Source organism: Aythya fuligula, chromosome 2 (genome assembly GCF_009819795.1).
Source record: "Aythya fuligula isolate bAytFul2 chromosome 2, bAytFul2.pri, whole genome shotgun sequence".
NCBI classification, from domain to species: domain Eukaryota; kingdom Metazoa; phylum Chordata; class Aves; order Anseriformes; family Anatidae; genus Aythya; species Aythya fuligula.
In genome coordinates, this window is record NC_045560.1 from 135,775,550 (window position 1) to 135,794,369 (window position 18,820).

Sequence of the window (18,820 nt, forward strand, 5' to 3'; positions counted from 1 at the left end):
GAGGCCCTGGCACAGGCTGCCCAGAGAAGCTGTGGATGCCCCATCCCTGGAGGTGCTCAAGGCCAGGCTGGATGGGGCTTTGGGCAACCTGGGCTGGTGGGAGGTGTCCCTGCCCATGGCAGGGGGTGGGACTGGGTGGGCTTTAAGGTCCCTTCCAACCCAAACCATTCTGTGGGTCTGTGGTTCTATGATTTAGTTCTTCCACTGTGGTTGCTAGAAGATAACCAAACATACATATGTGTATAGATACACACACGCACACACATATTCTTTAATACGCTTCCTTAGCTAAGGGCTAAAAAATTAACTGCTTCCTTATTAGTTAAGGACCACTTGAGTAATTTGGATGAAATCACACAAAAATCAAGTGAAGTTACCACAGATCTAGCTGTCCCATTTATAATTACACCAATTTGAGACAAGTAAAAAAAGCCTAAATCGGTTGAATGTAAACCTTCATTATTCTAAGGAAAAGAAAAAGTATAAGGTTGTATTAACGAAGCAGAAGCCTGACCTGTAATGCTCAGCGGTGTTGCTCTGCCCTCTACAGACTAGATTGCATAATCACATTTTACCCCCAATGACATCTTTTAAAAGCACATCTAACATAGCAGAATTAAAGTGAATTAATGTGAATTCAACATGCATAGGAGCTACCTTCTAAACACACACTGTAACACTACAAGTCGTAAGATAAGTCAGGAGTACTCATGAGCCAGTGTTTTCTATGTTCTTACCACGTCCACGTTGCACACTTGGTCTGTGAAGTAATTATGGCCTGAATAGCACCAACACCTAGAGTCCAAACTCAAAGTGGCTTATAGGAGATATTTATGTCTATTACTCTATTGTGTGCTATTCAGCATTTCTTCGTGCTGGAGAAAGAAGATTTATTCTAACTACTGTAATGTAGAGCAAATTCTTGCTGGTACTAAGAAAAGTTTTCTACAGCAAGAGCCAGGGGACAGCAAATGCTGTGATTCCTGGACTGACACTGCAATTTTAAGGGACCAGCATGAAACTAGTGGTAACCTGCCCTGACTGATACCCCAAGGTACCAGCATCCCAGTCCACAGCTTTAGCTGTGTGCCACCTCCCACAGCAATTGGCTCCACCTTTTATCCTAGATAAATGTCCAAGAAAGGTGGTGAGTGCACTTTTATGAACTTGCTGTAATTTAATGTGCTGTCCACATGTTATCTGGTAAAGAATGAGTTATCTGGTAAAGCTTTAGCTCCCTCACTTCTTAGGTATTTGCTACATCCCCACTGATGTGAGGAAAACAACCACGTACCTACTTGTTTCTTATGATTTGGACAATGTTTTTTTTCCGCAGGGGGATTTCATAACCCTTCCAACAGAGAAAACAGGGTCCTGCAGCATCTTCACAAGTCTTCTCTTGGCTAAGAAGAACACATTAGAGTCACAGTTTACAAGAAACACAACTCAGATTTGTTCCAACTTTGCATTTTATTGATGTGTCTACATTCAAAAAATACTTAATGTACACATGACCAGTCCCAGGCATCATATGTGGCTCTCACAACTGAGCAGCACCTGACACTCCTTTATATACATCCCACACAGGTTGGCCTGTCTGTGGTTATCGGGTGTCAAACCACAGGCAAAATGGTCGGGCCCCATGCAAAAAAAGCCTGTCTGGAAGAAGAATTTGCCTAGGCAGCTCCCAACGTAGCCTACTGTGTGACTCCCACATGTGCTGGTTACATGACCTGACCCAAAGACTCACATGTCAGGAAACAAGAGAAGTGAGCAGTCCTCTAACACGTGGAAGCATCCAGTGCCTGGCATTTACAGAAAACCTTCAGTACAAAATTGAAATGGCTAATAAAAACAAAACTATTCAATTTTCTACAATGCAGAGCTTGCCATACGTAATGCTATTACACTTCTGGAAGTCAAATTTTATGGCAGGCTAATATCCTTAATAACTACTCTTTGGGGCTATATTCAGAGTCTGGGTTGGACATCCTACAAAACATGCATCTATGTTTGCACATAGAACAAGTGAGATAGAACAGCACGTTAAAATCTCATAAAGGAAAGCTATAAAAATGTATTAGGTACATCAGAATTTGATTTTTATTCAGCAGTAGTGCAGGAACACTGATTTGGAGAAGTTGGTATGACATTAAACCACTGGCTACATTTCTAAGTGGATTCTTCTTTTGTCATACTTCATTGCTTCTGTTTTGTTGAGGGATCTGCTACAGACTAAAGCTGCAGGCTAGAAAATTTCCAAGCATACCACCCAAGCCCAAAGAAAGTCTCAAGTTTTCACCTTGCCCGCTTCACAAACAGAAATGGTATTATTTCTTCTGAAGCAAAAACTGGAGGAAAACAATGGTCACATTTATACTTGTAAAACTGTTCCCCAGTACTTCCATTTGACAACAGCTGAATGGCATTCTTCAACAAAATTCTTTATATAATCCCTGCTATCTCAGATAACTGACACGGAAGTATCATATAAGGTCTGGGCTACATCTTGAGAACCTTTCTGCAATCTTATAATACCATCAAATTGACATGCAAGCTCCGATTTTACATTTCTTTACATTCTTTTCATTTGAAGGCTTTGGAGTGGTTTGTAACATCTACCACTGAAGAAAGCAAAAGCAGGGGAATCAAATACTGAAAGCCACTCTTCTTTCCAACAAAATAATTATATTTAATGACACACTAACTATTCTCAGATCTTGGAATGTGCTGAAGTCTGTAATGGAAAGCCATACAATAAGCACATTTCTGCACATTTAAAACTTCACCTGGACAAACTGTTGTCATATCCCACCACTCTAATCAAGGCCAGAACCAAGTACACTTGGATAAACATGATGAGTTCAGGGAATGCTCAGGTTCCCATATACATTTGCCAGTAAAGACTATCTTCTAACATTTTCAGGGCTCAGAGTGGTCTTAATGGTGTTAGTGATATGATTGCTTGATAACAATCTCTCAAGAGAGCACCGTGTTTCTGCAAATCTCTAGGTTAACAGAAGAATGGGGATGAGATGACCCAGGAGTATTACTGACTACTGGTGTCAATTGATACTTGTGCCAGTTGTGTTCACTTCTCTTACACTCTTAGTCCTTTTGTCTCAATTCCTTCCTAGCCTCCCTTTTTCAAGCACTTCAGGCCATCTTCTTGTCATTAAAATGACTAAGAAGGATGCCTTGAACTTTGTTTCTGCCTGGGTTGCTCCACACGCTTGGTCGTGCAAACTGTTCCAGAGGGGGGTGACTATTTCTGTGTGTTTGTTTAAAACAGGCTAGAGGAGAAATGCTTCTGTTCCAAGTCACATGAGACTGGGTCTCATGAACTGAGATGTCTGTTAGGACTTCCCCTGATTGCTGCTCACAAGTTGCAAGCCTAACTTGTTCCCCACATTATGGCACAACTTTCAGTGGAAATCCAGGCCAAAACATCCCATGGGGCTACTTGGTCATCAGCCTCAAATGGCCTCGGGACAGGTGAGCCACAGAAACTTTGCACTTTTTGAAATTCATTCTTCTTCAGGAAGAAGAATGGATTTTCTTCTTTTCCAGAGCTTGCTAGTAAATTAAGTACTACTGCTGTGTTCTTCTCTTACCATGAACACACTGGTGTTCTCCAGTAATGGAAATCCCTCAGACACACCTGAGAAATCTTAGGAACACTTACTTCCAATATTGGACTGCAGGTCCTCCACAGGCTCTAAAAAAACACTCATGAAAGTGCAAGACACAGAGTACATTATGCCTCTGGTCACTACCAGGATCTGCTCTTTCCGAGGGGTACAGACAAGGCTACAGATTCAAGAGATGACTTCTGTAAGAAAGACCATGCAATTGTTTTGAAAAAGCTCAGAAAAAGAACAGATCGATCATGAATGGATTAGGGCCATGAACAAAACTTCACAAAAACTGGAATGATCTGTATCCCTACAATTTGTACAAAGCAAGTCATTTTGAATTTACTGGTACAGTTTCACATACCAAAAACACAAGCAGACTTCCCATTTTGGGACACTTTTCAATGTAATGATTACCAGCACCGGTAATCCTTACCTTCTTTCTCCTCTCCCCAAATCCAAGTCCATTTCCTGTGTTATTTACACATAATGAAAAGAACAAGCTCATAAGCTACACAGTATTAATTGTAATCAAGACAATTCACCAAGTAACAAGATACTGGAAGTAGTTTTATGAAGTTATTGGGGGAAGGGAGTGTGTCGCAACAGGACAGTTACACTTTCTGAATATGTACTATTTTGAAGTGAAGCTGAAGTGAAAACTAAGTGAAACTTAAAATGATAAATTTGAAATTCAGTGGGGATATATATTTTTTCTCACTCTTCAAAGCCTGTACCTTTTTTCCCTTGAAAATATTGATAGGTGTCATATACTCTTCAGAGTAACTTTAAAATTATAAAATATTTAATAATTGCACAATAACCTGTTCATCTCTTGCAGTGAAGACTGAAGGGAAGTCCAAGAAATTCACTGTAGTAAAAGTCCTGCGTCAGCAGAAAGCGCTTTGAAGAAAGCAGTACAAACTGGAAGGAAATTTCCAACACCTGCAGTTTTTGGCTGGTGTTGACTAAAATAAAGTTTTGGGGTGTGCTGAAACCTCTGAGATGAGGGCTGATCTTGCAGCATACTTTTAAAGATATCTACAACCATTTGTTCATTAACAGCTACGAGAAAAGCAGAACAGTATTAATTTCTGTGTAGAAACTCATATGCTTGTGTGAAATGGCTGTATCTTGGCCCGCTGTTTTCTTTGAGTCCAACATTTTGCAGACAGAAGAAATAAGGCTCTCTTCCAGATAAGAGGAACACGCTCTTTGCCCTGTGCCTTAATCTGTTGATTTCCTTCCTTCCTTTAACACTGTTGAATGTGAGCTTTAACCTCATTTAGTCTCCAGAAAGCCTCCAAATTGGTTGCTTCTTCCATTAATTTAACTCCTCATATTGCTTGAAAGACAAAGTGAAAAGATGCTTTTGGATTGAACTCTGGGTGTTGCCATCTATTTCTAGATACAAATATTCAGGTTTCCATCTGTTGTCTGAAAACTGTGTAGGAAACAAAGCCTGTGACCTGTTTCCATACAGAATCAGGTGCCACACACAAGAAGACTTCATTCTGCATGTTTACCACAAACCCACCGAAGCTGCTGGTCTGTTTGGAGGTCAGTTAATTCATCAATGGATCTCCAGCTGCACTGACAAGCGTATGCTCGCGATCCTTTCTTCTTTATCATCTTCGCTCTTAGTTTACTGAGCTCAGGCATGTTATTCCTGTCAATCAAATGAGTTCAGTTTAGTATCATGCTTTTTTTTTTTTTAAAGAAAAAGACACACAAGGCCATTTGAATTCAGAAAAGCTCTTAAGAACATTTCTTAGTACCACTGTCATGAACAAATTTAGAGATAGGCTTAAGTTCTGTTTTGAACACCATCCTTTCTTGAGAGCAGAACTCAGTGTGTAGTTTCTGTATTCTCAGATCAGCTGAAGTGTAATCTTTTTGTAAGCAATGTCCTCAGTTTGGTTCAGAGATGCTCCTTCAGCCTCCAAAGAAAGAGTTTGGAAGAAAACCAGGTAGAGTCAATTGTCTTACCGAGAAATTATCCAAAAATGTATTAGTCTTATCAAGCTTACTGTAAAACTCCCTATGCAGAACGGGTATAACTACAGGGATAAAAATGTTATTAGTAGCTGTTTCTCAAGTTGGTCATCAAAGTGACTGAAATGGCCACAAGAGAGAAGAATGTACATCAAACCAACAATTATTCCTGTGCAAGCATCCACCACTCGCATTGTGTCATTATGTTGTTTATTAATTCAAGATCTCAGAACCAAGGATATTTAGCCTTTAAGTAAACAAAAGAATTATATTTTCATTTAAGCTTTCTAGCGACCAAACTCATCTCAGGAGACTACTATGCATTTTTACATTTGTTTTACATATTTTTTTTTTAAATACTGAGAAAAAAATATTTTAATTCATTGAGAAACACAGGTTTTTGAAACTGGAGGGAAAATACAGGAAAAACCTAAAATGTAGCATAAGAAAAATAATGGAAAAGGAGATATTTATCCACTACTATTCTGTTTCAGACGTTACACCCCCTGGTGGCCAAGAACATACCTTGAACACATCCACTACCTCCCTGTATGAACAGGCACATAAAGAGAATTCACCAAAATAAGGGGAAATTAAACTTGATGTCTGTATTTGGAGCATGCCTGGTACACTACTTGTCACTAAGCCTTGGCATCAGATAGTTTTAGAGAAACTGGACAGAAGAACCCCTTAATTATAAGTCTTCCCAAAAAATCAAAATGATTAAAGACTTCACTATATAACAAGAAAACTAAAATCCCACCTCTCCAGTTGTTTCAAAAAGCAGCCTGTTAAGAAACCAAACTATCTTTTTTACTAAACATGACAGCATAATGCTTGATAATGGAAAAAAAAAAAAAGCTGACTTAATTGTAGTTTGTGTATGAATAAGAATATGGTGAGAAGTACATGCTGGTATTTCATTTATTTTTTGGCATCCTGCAATGGGACATCAAGGCCAACACATCACACAGACTATTTTCTTATTTCAGCAGTAAAGTTGCCTCTTGATCTATCAAACCTGAATTATTTTTAAAAACTGAGAGGGACAGTGATGAGGAAGAAATGGAAAGGCACAAAAACAGATTGTGGAAGATTGTGGAACAGATTGTTACACCCCTCTCCCTGCAGACTTTCCCAACTGATTACCAAACAGTTCCTTATTAGTTAACATAGGGCTGCTATGGAGTTTTCACATTTCTTGTTCCCATCTAGCCCTGAAGCACAGTAACATCATACTAATACCAAACCCACCTGAGACGTACCTGAAAAAAAGATAATCACAGGACTGATCCCAGATGTAGTCATTGAAAAGTGACACGCGGAAGTCGCAAGCAGTACAACGTAGCTGATCACACGTTCTGGTCAAAGACAAAAAACCAGGAATCTCCAAGAGCTTATTATAATCAGAGAAGATACACAGATCATTGCTGTTTTAAAACCAGACACACTTGGAAATACTAGAAGCAAGGTTAACCTGTAATCTTAATTTTTCATATATCTGGCACATTCATTATGTACACGTTCAAACTATATGATCATGTATTCATTTTTACAGGTTCCTAACCCCACGGAATATATCAAATAAACTGATGTTCTCCAGATATATTCTTTTTCATCCTCCTCACTGGTATTGTACCTGACCACCATCCACATATGCATAACTGCATAATTACTACAAAAAATCCTTGATATAAATGCAATGATGTTCTACTGGATACTGGACACACGTATTTAAAGCACCTTCCCTATGGTTAAAGTACCTTTCCTGCAGTTACAAAGCGCTCTGCCTGTCTTCGGTTGAGGCTCTGGGCTGCCTATCTTCAGTTCAGGCTCTGGGATGACTTAAACCAGCCTAATGTTTAAGTGTCATACTCAGCATCACACAGAAAGCTGATGAGAAGCAGAAAAATACAATACTCTACAGCAGAAATCTCCTTAACTACATGATTTTGATTTTTTGGAGTCTCTTGTCTCATATGCACACATTTTTCAACTCCTCAGATAAGCTAAAGATTTCGTGATCAAGAGCAGAGGACTGGAAGGGATGAACTAACTCAGACTGCAGTTACAGGCAGTCATTCAAATGAATACAGGGCTGTCCTGTACAGTTCAAACTCAGAACTCTGTACCACCACAGAAACACAGCTGTGATTAAAAATAATGATAAAGCAAGTAGAATTTTTTTTTTACCTTTTTGAAATATTTGTTCCTATGCCATTCGGTGAAGAGCTTCCACCCAAGTACACTGGACAGCACCTATATGGATTTCAGAAAAAAAAAAAAATCACATTATAGCAAAACATGTTGGAAAAAGTAATATAGCTTCCTGAACAGTTATGTGTTACACAGCATTGCCTTTTCAGCAAGATTTCATCTAGTTTTTTAAAGACATAGTGTTTCTAAGATAGTATCTACTGAATACAAGCAAAACATCCAAATGCTTACAAACTACTGAATTTTAAAAATTCCATTGGTAAGATGTTCAAAGAAAAACTTGATGATAACCACTCTATGCCTAATACATGTGATTACATATTGCAGGTTTTGACAGGATGCTGTCGTTCAATAATTACCTGAATTGTAAATAATTTTGACTACATGAAAACACATTAGTAATTCTTCAAATTTAACTTTCTATTTATCTTTATTTTTACAGAAAGCTTCTCTAAGTACTCAGTTTTTTTCTTAGTTAATGTCAGTACAAATTAAACATTAGTAATACTACCTGGCTGCAAACAAGCTATAATCAAGCTGCGTTCAACTAGCCAAACATTTATCACTTACCTTCTCCTATGAATCTGTACAGCAGCACTATTGTTCTCAGGTGTGAGTCTTGCAGAATTAGATTTAAATTTCTGTTTAAAAAGCAATCAAAGAATAAAAGGCAGCATTTCAGCATTAAAACAAAACTCTGTTTTACTTAAAAAGCAAGAGCCAGAAAATCTCTGTAACAGAAGCTGGGGACTAAGAGTTTGTAAGGCTCTTTTAGACAAAACCTGCTGAAGTTACAGATGGATAGGTAACAAGGCTTCTCTTAATCTAATAATTCCCATCTCTGCTTGAAGGAACACTATGCGATCACTTTGACTTCACACCCTCTTTCTAGTAATTTTGCCTTTAAAAACAGATTTAATTTAGGAATCATCTCCCTCAGTGTTTTTGAGGTTTTATTGAAAACACACCAAGGTCTTATATTATCAGAAGGACAGTGTCTTTGGAAAGCTTATTTGCTGCACATAAAACAGGTTATCAGAATGATAAAATACTGGAATTATAGATCCTAAATGGGAAATCAAAGGGATATAAAATGATAAAATTATACGTATTTACTGACAGGTGTAATTTGCTCTCACTAAGATAAAACTTATTGTGGTATACGAGCATTTTTTGTTGGCTTACATTAAATCATCCTGTAAGGAGCAAGGCCAAATAAAATGAAAACAAACATGTTACAAAATTAAAGAGAATCTGCACACAGAGTTGTATATATAGGAAGTATAAATCAGACAACTTTCTACTGATGATATCTAAAAGAAAACCATTTTCAACGCCTTCTATCACTCTCTTTTTCAGACTGTCTTGACTGTAAATTGGCAGCTTCATCTCCACCTCCTGCTGCCAAACACCAGAAGTCATTTGCAGGTGGCACAGAGTGGTTGGCATGGCTGGTGATTGCCTGCCATTCACAGGGACCTCAACACTTTTCCTGTCAGTGGTCACTACAGCGGAGAGCCTGGCTCCTTGTTTGCTACCCCATCAAGTATTTACATACTGGTAAGACCGCCTCAAGCCCTCTCTTCCCTGGGCTGAACACACCCAGCTCTCTCGGCCTCTCCAAAAGAGCTCCAGTCTCTTAATCATCTCCATGGCCCTCTGCTGGTGTCTCCAGTTGCTCCATCTCTCTCTTGCACTGGGGAGCCCAGAACCAGACACAGTACTCCATCCAGGTCTGGCCTCCTGGACATGTCTGGAGTGCTGTGCTCAGTACGAAACAGATGTGGACATAATGGAATGGGTCCAGCAAAGGACCATGAAGGTGATTAAGATCTTTAGACCACTTGACATACAGATAGAGGCCAAGAGAGCTGGCATTTGGCTCTGACATTTGCCATTATGCTCTATCCTGACTTAGCATTTCCTTTAATTGCCAGTTACTGCCTGCATAAGAACATCTCTTATATCTCTCCTGTTCTTCACTGTAGAACTGTTGTGCTTTCCTTCCTGTTTTATTCTCCAAGTTTATCCTACAGCTTATTTTAATTCAATTTTGGTTTAAACCAGTTTTAGCTAGTGGTGCTTTTCTTTCCATCGCTGAACTTCTGCACTTCTCCAGACTCATACTCACTGGAGGCATTTTGGCAAAGCTGTCGTTGCAGATTTCATCAATAACGTCATCTATATCTTCATCACTGCTGCCAGGACTCACTAACATTTTAGCTGATCTGAAAAACAAACACATTAACCTCCATTTTGTAACGTGATCAGAGCCGTTATAAAGAACTGACAGTTAAAAACATAAATTAGTTCAATTTTTCCTCTAAAATTACTGCACAATCCAAGATAGGCCATCCAGATCTTGACTTTCAGTCCTTGTTGAACTGTCCTATCCCATCATAAGCCTTCTTTTTGCTTGTTTATTTTCTTTTATTTGGAAATAAAGAAACAAGCAAAATAAAGCAAGCTTGAATAAAGCACTGATAATATACCCCATGCTGCACATACTGAGGGTTATTGGGTTATTTGTACAGCCCTAATTTTCACAGAAATCTCTAAAACATGGAAATAACGCTCTGAAATTGGCAGGCTTTATGCCTCACTCATCCCTTCTAATGGGCTCAGGTAATGGACATTGTTCCAGGTGTCCAGAAGCCCCTGATGGAAATGTAGCAGACTTTCACGAGTCAGCACTGAAAATGGTATTATTACTGTCCCTATGGAAGGGTCGACAAGGCTGCGTAACATAAATCAATCTTAAAAGCTGATGGTGCTAAAATACAGCAGTAATACACAGCAAAAGTGGCAGCTGTGTTTGGAGGGATGTCTGTTTTTGCTGTATGCAAATTTGAACTCGTTCCTCAGTATTGTGTTTGGAAGCAGGGCAACTTGTTTTTGAAACAGTAAATCTGCTTACTAAAGCCTGTGCCTTCAACCTGGCAATGCACAGACCTTCCCATAAAAAAGAACAAAAACTTTTTATTTACTCTATTCAAGTGCAGCAGCAGTTTGAACTTCTTTTATAATCCATAATTTATAATTTATAAACCTCAGAGCTCTTGTTAGCAATTCAGAATGACAAGCTCAGCTGATATTAGAATATAGAGCAAGTCGACTCACACCTACTATTATTGGATTAATTGCACATTAATCCTTACAAGCTAGATTCGTGAGGCTGGACACATTTGGCAAGTTCACCTTTCTTTGCCTGTTTGAAAGGGGGTACTCATGTTCTGTGCAACTGTACTGTCATTCAATATGATTGTAATCATATAAAAAAACGGGCTATTTCACACAGCTGTCCACAAGAAGTTGTGCTCTCTCTGCTGTTTCAAAAAAGATGATGCAGTGCATATTGTGATGGATCTGAAGAATCTGAAGTGACAGTGAGGACTGCATAGATCACGGTTTCAATACTTCAGTAAGAGTAGACTTAACTGAGGAAGCAGTGAGGGTCAATCTCCTTCTTAAAAGCCTCAAAGGATAATAAGAAACATATTCCACTGTGGACCTACAGTCAGTGAAAGAATCCAGCGAAGTCAATGCCAGGCTGCTAATGTTCTGGCAGAAAGCTGCTTCACAGGCAATGCTAGCTTTCTTTACATTTATGAAATCAGACAGTGTATATATGTATGTTCTATGCAATGAATAAACGCACAACCAGAATTCATACTTTAGTAGAATCCGTGCCACTCTTACAAACAGCATCTGTTGGAAAAATGGGTTTGAAACATGTTTGCACTTACTGATTTCCTCATCAGCACAATACACAACTCATAAGAGTTGTGACTGAGTTAGTGAAGGACACGTTGCCATTTTGACTGTAATACATTATGACTGTAAAAGATGTGATAAAAGTGAAAAAATGTTAAAAAAAAAGATATAGCTACAGCAGAGATGTTTTGAATTTGAATACTTGGCATAATCCAGTCAATTGAGTGCTGACAACTGTTTAGCTGCAACACGGGTGAGTAACAGTCTCTCTCAAACAAAACTAGGAAATTCAATACGAAAATACTTGTATACAGTAATTCTACAACACTGCAATCCCAGAAAAAAAGAGGAGTATTTTGACAACTGCTTGGGTACTGAAAGGAGGCATCACCTTCAATTTCGTAAAGCAACTGGCAGACCCATGGAAAAGGACTCCGTGGCCAAAATACTGCAACAGGCAGTAATTTTATAAAGTTTAAGGTCACAGAAAGTGTGCTGGTGGTGAAGCAGCAGTGCTTTAGCACTGAAAAGGGGTTCTGAAGGAATTCCTGCCAACCTGTATGCATTTAGAGAGATCACTGGCGTGTTGTTTTCACTCAATTGTGAAGTCATGTCACCTGAGCCTGCTGTTGGCGAGTTCTTTGTCAAAGAAAGAGAGGCCTGATACACCTCTGCATCAGCAAAGCCAATCTTGAGAAAGAAAACTGTCATTTTTGAAAAGTTCTAATAAGATTGACTTAATTCAGATGTTCATTAAGCAAACAAGGAGGAAGTCCAGCCCTGCGGCCAGACGTAGTGGGCTTGTTAGTCCTGAGCCAGTCCTTCGGCTCTTCAGGACTGGGAAGATGTTCAAGATGGGAACACCTCCAAGATGTTCCGGCCTGGGACACCTGCATCTGCTGCTGACCTCTGGAGGGGGACAGGTGACAACCCCACAGGTGGCAGGGAAGCCTGAGGGCAGGCGGTGGTGGCAGTGCCCGAAGGTGTTGGCACAGGAGCCGTCGTGTTGAGCATCACTGAGTTTGAGGTAAAGGCGTACAACGCAAGGTAGGGGGGCTTACTCTAGAGGATTAGTAGAAAAAGTGTTAAGAGAGCACGTAAGCAATCACATAATCAACGGAAGGACACATTTGAGAATGTTTTATCTACTGATACAGATCCTCCTGTTACAAACTGCGGGTCTTGCACTTATTTTACTTGTCATAGGGTCGGCTACAGAGCCAACCACCGCCCCTTTGCAACTCGCAAGCAAGCTGATGTGGGTTTAACGCCACTTTTACTCCGATTCTCCTGAGGGACAAGGATGAGCAGAAGCAACAGGGCTTGCAAGCACACCACTCGGGTGTTCATAAACAGATCCCCGCAGAGTCCGACCGGCGCTCCGGGTCCTTCATCGCGGTGGATCTGAGCCCCGGCACAGCCCCGACCCCTTCCCGGTGGGCAACACTGCGCCACCGGGAGATGCGTGAAGGGGAAATACCCACTCAGGACGCTAACCTGCCCTTCGCCGCCGCCCCTTCCTCCTCCTTTTCGCCCTCCTCATCCTCCCGGCCGCCTCGCAGCGGGCCGCGGGCCGCCCCCGGCGCCGACAGGCGGCAGAGCCGCGCCTCCACCTCGTCCAGCAGCAGCTCCAGCTCGTCCGCCATCTTGCCGCCAGCGCCACCCGCTGCCAGCCCCGCCGGCAGGGGAGGAGCCCCCGAGCCCGCCGCGGTACCGGGAGCACGGGGAGGGACCGGGAGGCGTCCCCAATTCGGCTGCCGTGCAGCCTGTAGGGCGTGCGGGAATTAAAAAAAAAGAAATAAATGGGGAGTTAAAAGGTGCACGGAGCTCGGGGAGCTCCGGCCGTAGTCGGCAGGATTCGAACCTGCGCGGGGAGACCCCAATGGATTTCTAGTCCATCGCCTTAACCACTCGGCCACGACTACGCGTGCTGACAACTCCCCTCCTGGCACACTATGTCTGTCGCCTCCCGGGACGGGGCTGGGCGTTTTGTGGTCAAAACTACAGGGGTGTAGGCTTCGTCTGTGAGGGTGAACTGAAAAATATAAAATAGAGGCGCATTTAAATGCTTAACGCGCTTTTTGGGTCGCTCGGTCTGTTGTGTGTCGGTCTGTTTGGAACAAAAAGGAAAAGGATTTTCTTGGGTTGCTGTGATCATGAAACGGCCCAACTTTGCTACGTCCCCCCAATAAATGCCTCTTTATTTATTTTTTTTCTTTATTTAGATGCACTTGTCAAGAGAAGGGACTCAGTACCTAAAAACAGGTACATTCCTATGCACATATCCCAGTCAGCCTGCAGGGAACTCATGGGAAGGCTTTGGCATGGCTGGAAGGACGCTGGTGGCACCAGGCTGGGGCTTCTGGATGGTTCTGGCCAGTCTCAACCAGTTCTGGCCAGTTGCAGCCAGTTCTGGCTGGTTCCAGCCAGTTTCATCCAGTTGTGGCCAGTTTCAGCCGGTTCCAGCCAGTCTCAGCCAGTTCTGGCCGGTTCCAGCAAGTTCCATCCAGGTCTAGCTGGTTCCAGCTGGTCTCACCCGGTTCTGGCTGGTTTCTGCCAGGTCTGTCTGGTTCTGGCCAGTCTCAGCTGGTTGCAGCCGGTTCCAGCCAGTTCTGTCCGGTTCCAGCCAGTTCTGACCAGTTCCAGCCAGCCTCAGCCAGTTCCAGCTGGCACGCCAAGCAAAGTGGCTGTGGGCAGGCTGTGACCTGGTAATTAGCAGGTTCTCAATCAGCACTGAGTGCCCCAGCCATACACAGTGTCTTTAAAGGGCTTTTTAGGAGATAGCTTAATCAAACTTTTTTTTTTTTTTTTTTTTTTTTTTTTTTTTTTTTTTTGAGTGTGCTTTATGTAGGATTTTTAAGCAAACCCCTATAAAAGCAGCATTTTGCCTGTGTTAAGCACAAAACAAGGCACTGCTATCCCTGGTCGGCTGACAGAAAGCTCAGTGCTCGCCCCCCTCACCAGGACCGTGCAAAATTTGTGATGAAGTGGGGGCTGCAGTCCTTAACAGCTCCAAGCAAAGCCTCTCGGTTACAAGGTGTTTTACAATCCTCCTGGCATTCCCTGTAATGAGCTGCAAGCCCTGTTTGAATTCCCTCGTACTTAAGCTTTTATTTATTTGTTCCATTTTCCTCCCCACGCATCTCGGGGCTCCTTTAATACCCCAGCCGGTGCGATGGCAGCGCTGCTTGGGGGATGTGTTGGGTAGAGCAGTTGTGAGCCTTCCCTGGGTTGATGTGATGGAAGAAACTAAATAGCGTTGATGCTGCTCCAGCTCTTTTAAGTGGTCCCTTGGTTGGGACTCAGTGTCATGTAGGTAAATTCAATCCAGAAGAAGCGGATTTTTTGGTGGAATTTTTACATTCATCTCTCGCAGCTGTGGAGAGTTTAAACTAATCACAATTCTCCCTGGTATGCTATCATCTCTGTAATTTGAAAAAGGATCAGGAGCCCACAGGCTTGGAAAATCTTGAAGAAACTCTTGTCCTGAAATACATCATCACATGTGGAAAAGACCACTTGCTGCATCATCTTAAAGGAGCTTAAGAATGCCTAAATCCAGTATCATTCTGGCATTCTTTCAAATGGCCTTAGAAATCCGAGTACATTCTCTTTTGACTGCAAAACAGCTTCTTTCCTTTTCCATCAATACTGTGGCTGTCAATGTGTCTGCTGTAAGGTGCCAAAAATGTATGGAGTGTCTCTGGGATAACGGTGCCAAAATTGGGGTGCCTCAAGGCCTTCCCCCATGAACCCACTGCAGCATTTACTCTGTTGGAAAGCATTTGAAAAAAAAAAAAAAAAAAAAAAAAAAAAAAAGAGGCACAGATCTTTAAAATTCCTCTGCAAAGGAATAAAAAAAAAAACCTACAGAGATTATTTTTGTGCAGATTACTGCCTGCTGTTTAGATCCTTGTTGTTCAAAACTTCTGAAAGGCCCAAAGCAATCAAAGAGGCTGGGTCAAATTAATTCCAGACCAGTCCCTGGAATCACATTGAGGTGAAGCTGACATACTGGGCCTTCAGCTAAGCTGTGGCCGGGAGAAGTATAGGAGACAGGAGTTGAGGTCACATCCTGAATTTTGCCCTCTCTTAGGAGATGAGTGAATTAATTTGTGCAAATCATGTCTCTTGCTGACTGCATGGGGCTTGTATCGGTGCAAACAGAATGGTTACTGACTGCTGAGGTCTGGAAAAGTGTCAATCTCAAATGCAAAACAATCATTTTGTCTGGCAACACTTTAAAAAAAAATTATTTAAAAAAGACTCTTCATAGTGTATCCTCAGGAAGAGAGGACAGAAAGCTGGAAGGCTGGCCTGAGTAGAAGCCATCATGGTCTCTAAACCACAAGCCACTGCAAGCCTTCTCAGCTGTGTTGATAAAACCAGCTTTTGCCACCACAGTGATGAGGACAAAATAACTTCCTAGGGCAGAATGTTAATTTACCTCCTGTGTTTTCTCTGGGAAAACAAAGAGAGCCTTAACTGCAGTTGATCAGAGCTTTCCTCAGCGCCCTTCTCTGAATGAGCGATCTCTGGTGCTCAGGCGATGATAAAGGCTGGCAGAGCTGGGAAGTACCGAAGCTGCCATTTCCTCTGTGCTGTGCTACCTGCAGCCAGCCAGGAGGGAAATGAACGCAGGGAGGCCTTCTTCTTGATGTGGTGATGACATGTTGCAACCCTTTCTGCATTTCCAGCTCTTGCCCCAGAAGCTGGGGTGGAGGCAGGAGCACAGCAGCTGCCTGTCCCCAAGGTGTTGTGCTGCCTTCAGCAAATGTAAACGGGTCGTGCCCCATTTTCCAACCAGTCCAACTTCTTGCGCCCAGTCACGAGTTATTGCTCTAATCCTGTTCCTGGTCACACTCCAGTATAATATCATTTTGAGTGACACCACGCTTATTTTCCAGTAGTGGTGCAGTGCATTAACACAAGTAAATTCAGGCTGAATGTAGATTCTTGGCCGTAATTTAACCAGTAGTAAGCATTTCTGTGGATGAAATTATTCTCTGTAAAGATATCAGATTGGGAGACAACTTCTTGAAAGACTGCTTGGCAGCGAAAGTAGCACTGTGTGCAAGATTCCTAGTGTAATGTTATTAATTTGTGATGTTGAGAGACAGCCTTGGATCAGAGGACCGTTTAAGCTGGGGGCCAATTCAGTCTTGGACTTCACTGTTGATCCTTCCATCAAAGGTGCCAGCTCAGAGCGTGGATTTTCAGCTTGGTTTTCTGGCACAGCTGCCTCACCCGTGAGGACCAGACTGGCATTAGGACTGGAACAACTTGCAGTTACTTCCAACCTTTCCTCAGATTAATCATTGCAGGCTTAGGGTACGTGAGCAGCCATCACCTGGTTCCTAGACCATCCACTTCTCTTGCATAGGGAGATATTCCTGAGGAGATATTTCTGAGGAGAGCAGCTAAGTGTCCCCAGTGGCAACCTAAGCCCTTGTTGTCAGCACTATACATACTTTTGGATGTTTTCAGCCACACGTGCCCATTTGCAAATTAGTCTAATAGTGTAGCATTTACCTAGGGAAGGATAAAGTTTTCAGGTTAGTATGCAAAGCAAATAACCACTTGTCTATGAGTCTTTTCATGAACCTGGTGTAGCCTTGAAAACTGCCTATAAACATGACATTTCTATTTCCAAGAGGGCATAACAAACACTGGAAAGTCATTTCTAGAAAAATAAAAAACAACCCAAACCTTTTAGCTTCTAAAGCAGTGTATCAAGACAGTCACACTTGCAAATCAATGATAATGATGTGTAACTTCAAATAAAAATGGTGTTGCCAGGCACTGCGTGGCTTTGCTGCACCTGCATTCTCTGGCACCGAGGGTGTCTGTCCCTGTAAAGTGAGGCAGAGGGAGGCACGTAGTGATAAAGCAGGGTAATGCAGGGGAAGCATCTCATCACAGGGAAAAAATGTTTCCATCTAGAAGATAGAAATAATAATTAGTAGTAAATATAAAATAACCAGCAGGCCAGGAAGGACCAAAGCTGTGGAACGTGAGTAGTAAGGAGCAAGCGTCCAGCAGAGAGGACCGTGGGCTATTGTGGAAAAATCCTTCTTGCTGCCCATTGCACAGCTGCAGAGAGAGACAAACAGCATGCAAGGCCATCCTAGCTGAGGGACACGAGAGTCGAAACCAAAGCAGCGATAGTATTACACCACCCTTGCCAAGGCTGGAAAATATTTTTCAGGGATGATTCTCCAGATGAATTGTGAGCTGGGAACAACGAGCCTGTAAGCCACAGGGTCGCGGTGTGAGTATGCACGTGAAGGGGAAGTTTGCTGTTTGTATGAACTCTAGCTGATTTTGTATTATTTTGGTTTTGGGTACATTTGTGGCTAATCCTGCAAATGGATATAGCTTTCATACAGTCCTTCAGCAGCTTGCCCTGCTAGAAGAACTGAAGCCGAGAAATGCTATCATTTTTTGCCACAGCACTGCCTTAGCATGTGCCTTTCTGTCAGGATGATGCTGTGCATCAACAACCACCACAGGAGAACCCAGCCCTACCAATGCAGCTGAGCACATAGCAGGAGGGGACCTGGAGGGAAAGAGGTTGCCCCCCCAGAACAGTGCCAAGCAAGAGGCTGAGCCATGCGACAGGCACAGGCTACAGTTAGGGCCAGCAATGTGTAAAGGAGCTGCAAGTGCTCTAATATTTCTGTATCTGCTGATTTGTCTGCTTTGTCTTTTCCACATTGCTTTCCTGCTGCCTGAATGTCCACATCTGATCAGGCTCCTCTGCAGGCCCCTCGGGTGGTTAAATCTTGGTGGGGGGAGCAGTGTAGGGGTAGGCTCATACCTGCTTTTTTGGCAGCCCAGCCCAAAGGCTACATCTTCAGGCACAGAGGAGAGGAATTTAAAGAAGATTATGTGGTCAAATCTGAATCTATGTGCTGTGTGGCTTCTCTGTCCACCTGTAACTGTGGTAAGTACCAGGGTGTCTGTCTCTTCTGTAGCATTTAGACATGGGTGCTCTCTTGCCTTGTCTTTCACTTAGCCTGCCAGCTCTTTGGCCAAAGCTTGCTTTTGCCTTGACAAGACAGTAAAACTTTACCTGTAGGTAATTTCTGTGGACTAGAACAAATCAGTATTTTCTTGGTCTAGCAATTCAACATGGTTTTACCTAAGGAGTTTTGGATCTTGTTTTAAATGCTTTATGGATCTAAGTAGGTCTTGTGATATTTTACTTATTTATTTATTTTATTCTGGCAGGCATCATGTGTGTGGTAAAGCTAGCA

The 18,820-nt window shown here is 42.2% G+C and overlaps 1 protein-coding gene and 1 non-coding gene across 2 annotated transcripts; both read right to left on the bottom strand.

Moving 5' to 3' along the window:
- Positions 1-1,523: 1,523 nt before the first annotated feature.
- Positions 1,524-13,207, bottom strand: C2H8orf37 (chromosome 2 C8orf37 homolog). Its single transcript, XM_032181150.1, has 6 exons — positions 13,059-13,207; positions 9,979-10,075; positions 8,418-8,488; positions 7,824-7,889; positions 6,896-6,991; positions 1,524-5,304 (listed from the first exon to the last, which is right to left on the bottom strand). The coding sequence occupies exons 1-6, from the start codon at positions 13,205-13,207 to the stop codon at positions 5,145-5,147; spliced, it is 639 nt and encodes a 212-aa protein (XP_032037041.1). The 3' UTR covers positions 1,524-5,144.
- Positions 13,208-13,404: 197 nt separating this feature from the next.
- Positions 13,405-13,486, bottom strand: TRNAS-AGA. The gene has a single exon. It is a non-coding gene; the product is annotated as a tRNA-Ser (tRNA).
- Positions 13,487-18,820: the final 5,334 nt, after the last annotated feature.

What these genes read in the sequence shown, in the direction of transcription:
- C2H8orf37 (XM_032181150.1), bottom strand. Translation starts at nt 13,207, where the DNA reads ATGGCGGACGAGCTGGAGCTGCTGCTGGACGAGGTGGAGGCGCGGCTC. An exon ending in GGGGCGGCGGCGAAGGGCAG is followed by an intron (nt 10,076 to 13,058) that starts GTTAGCGTCCTG and finishes TTTGTTTTTCAG; the next exon opens with ATCAGCTAAAATGTTAGTGA. An exon ending in GGAACAAATATTTCAAAAAG is followed by an intron (nt 6,992 to 7,823) that starts GTAAAAAAAAAA and finishes GTCTTTGACCAG; the next exon opens with AACGTGTGATCAGCTACGTT.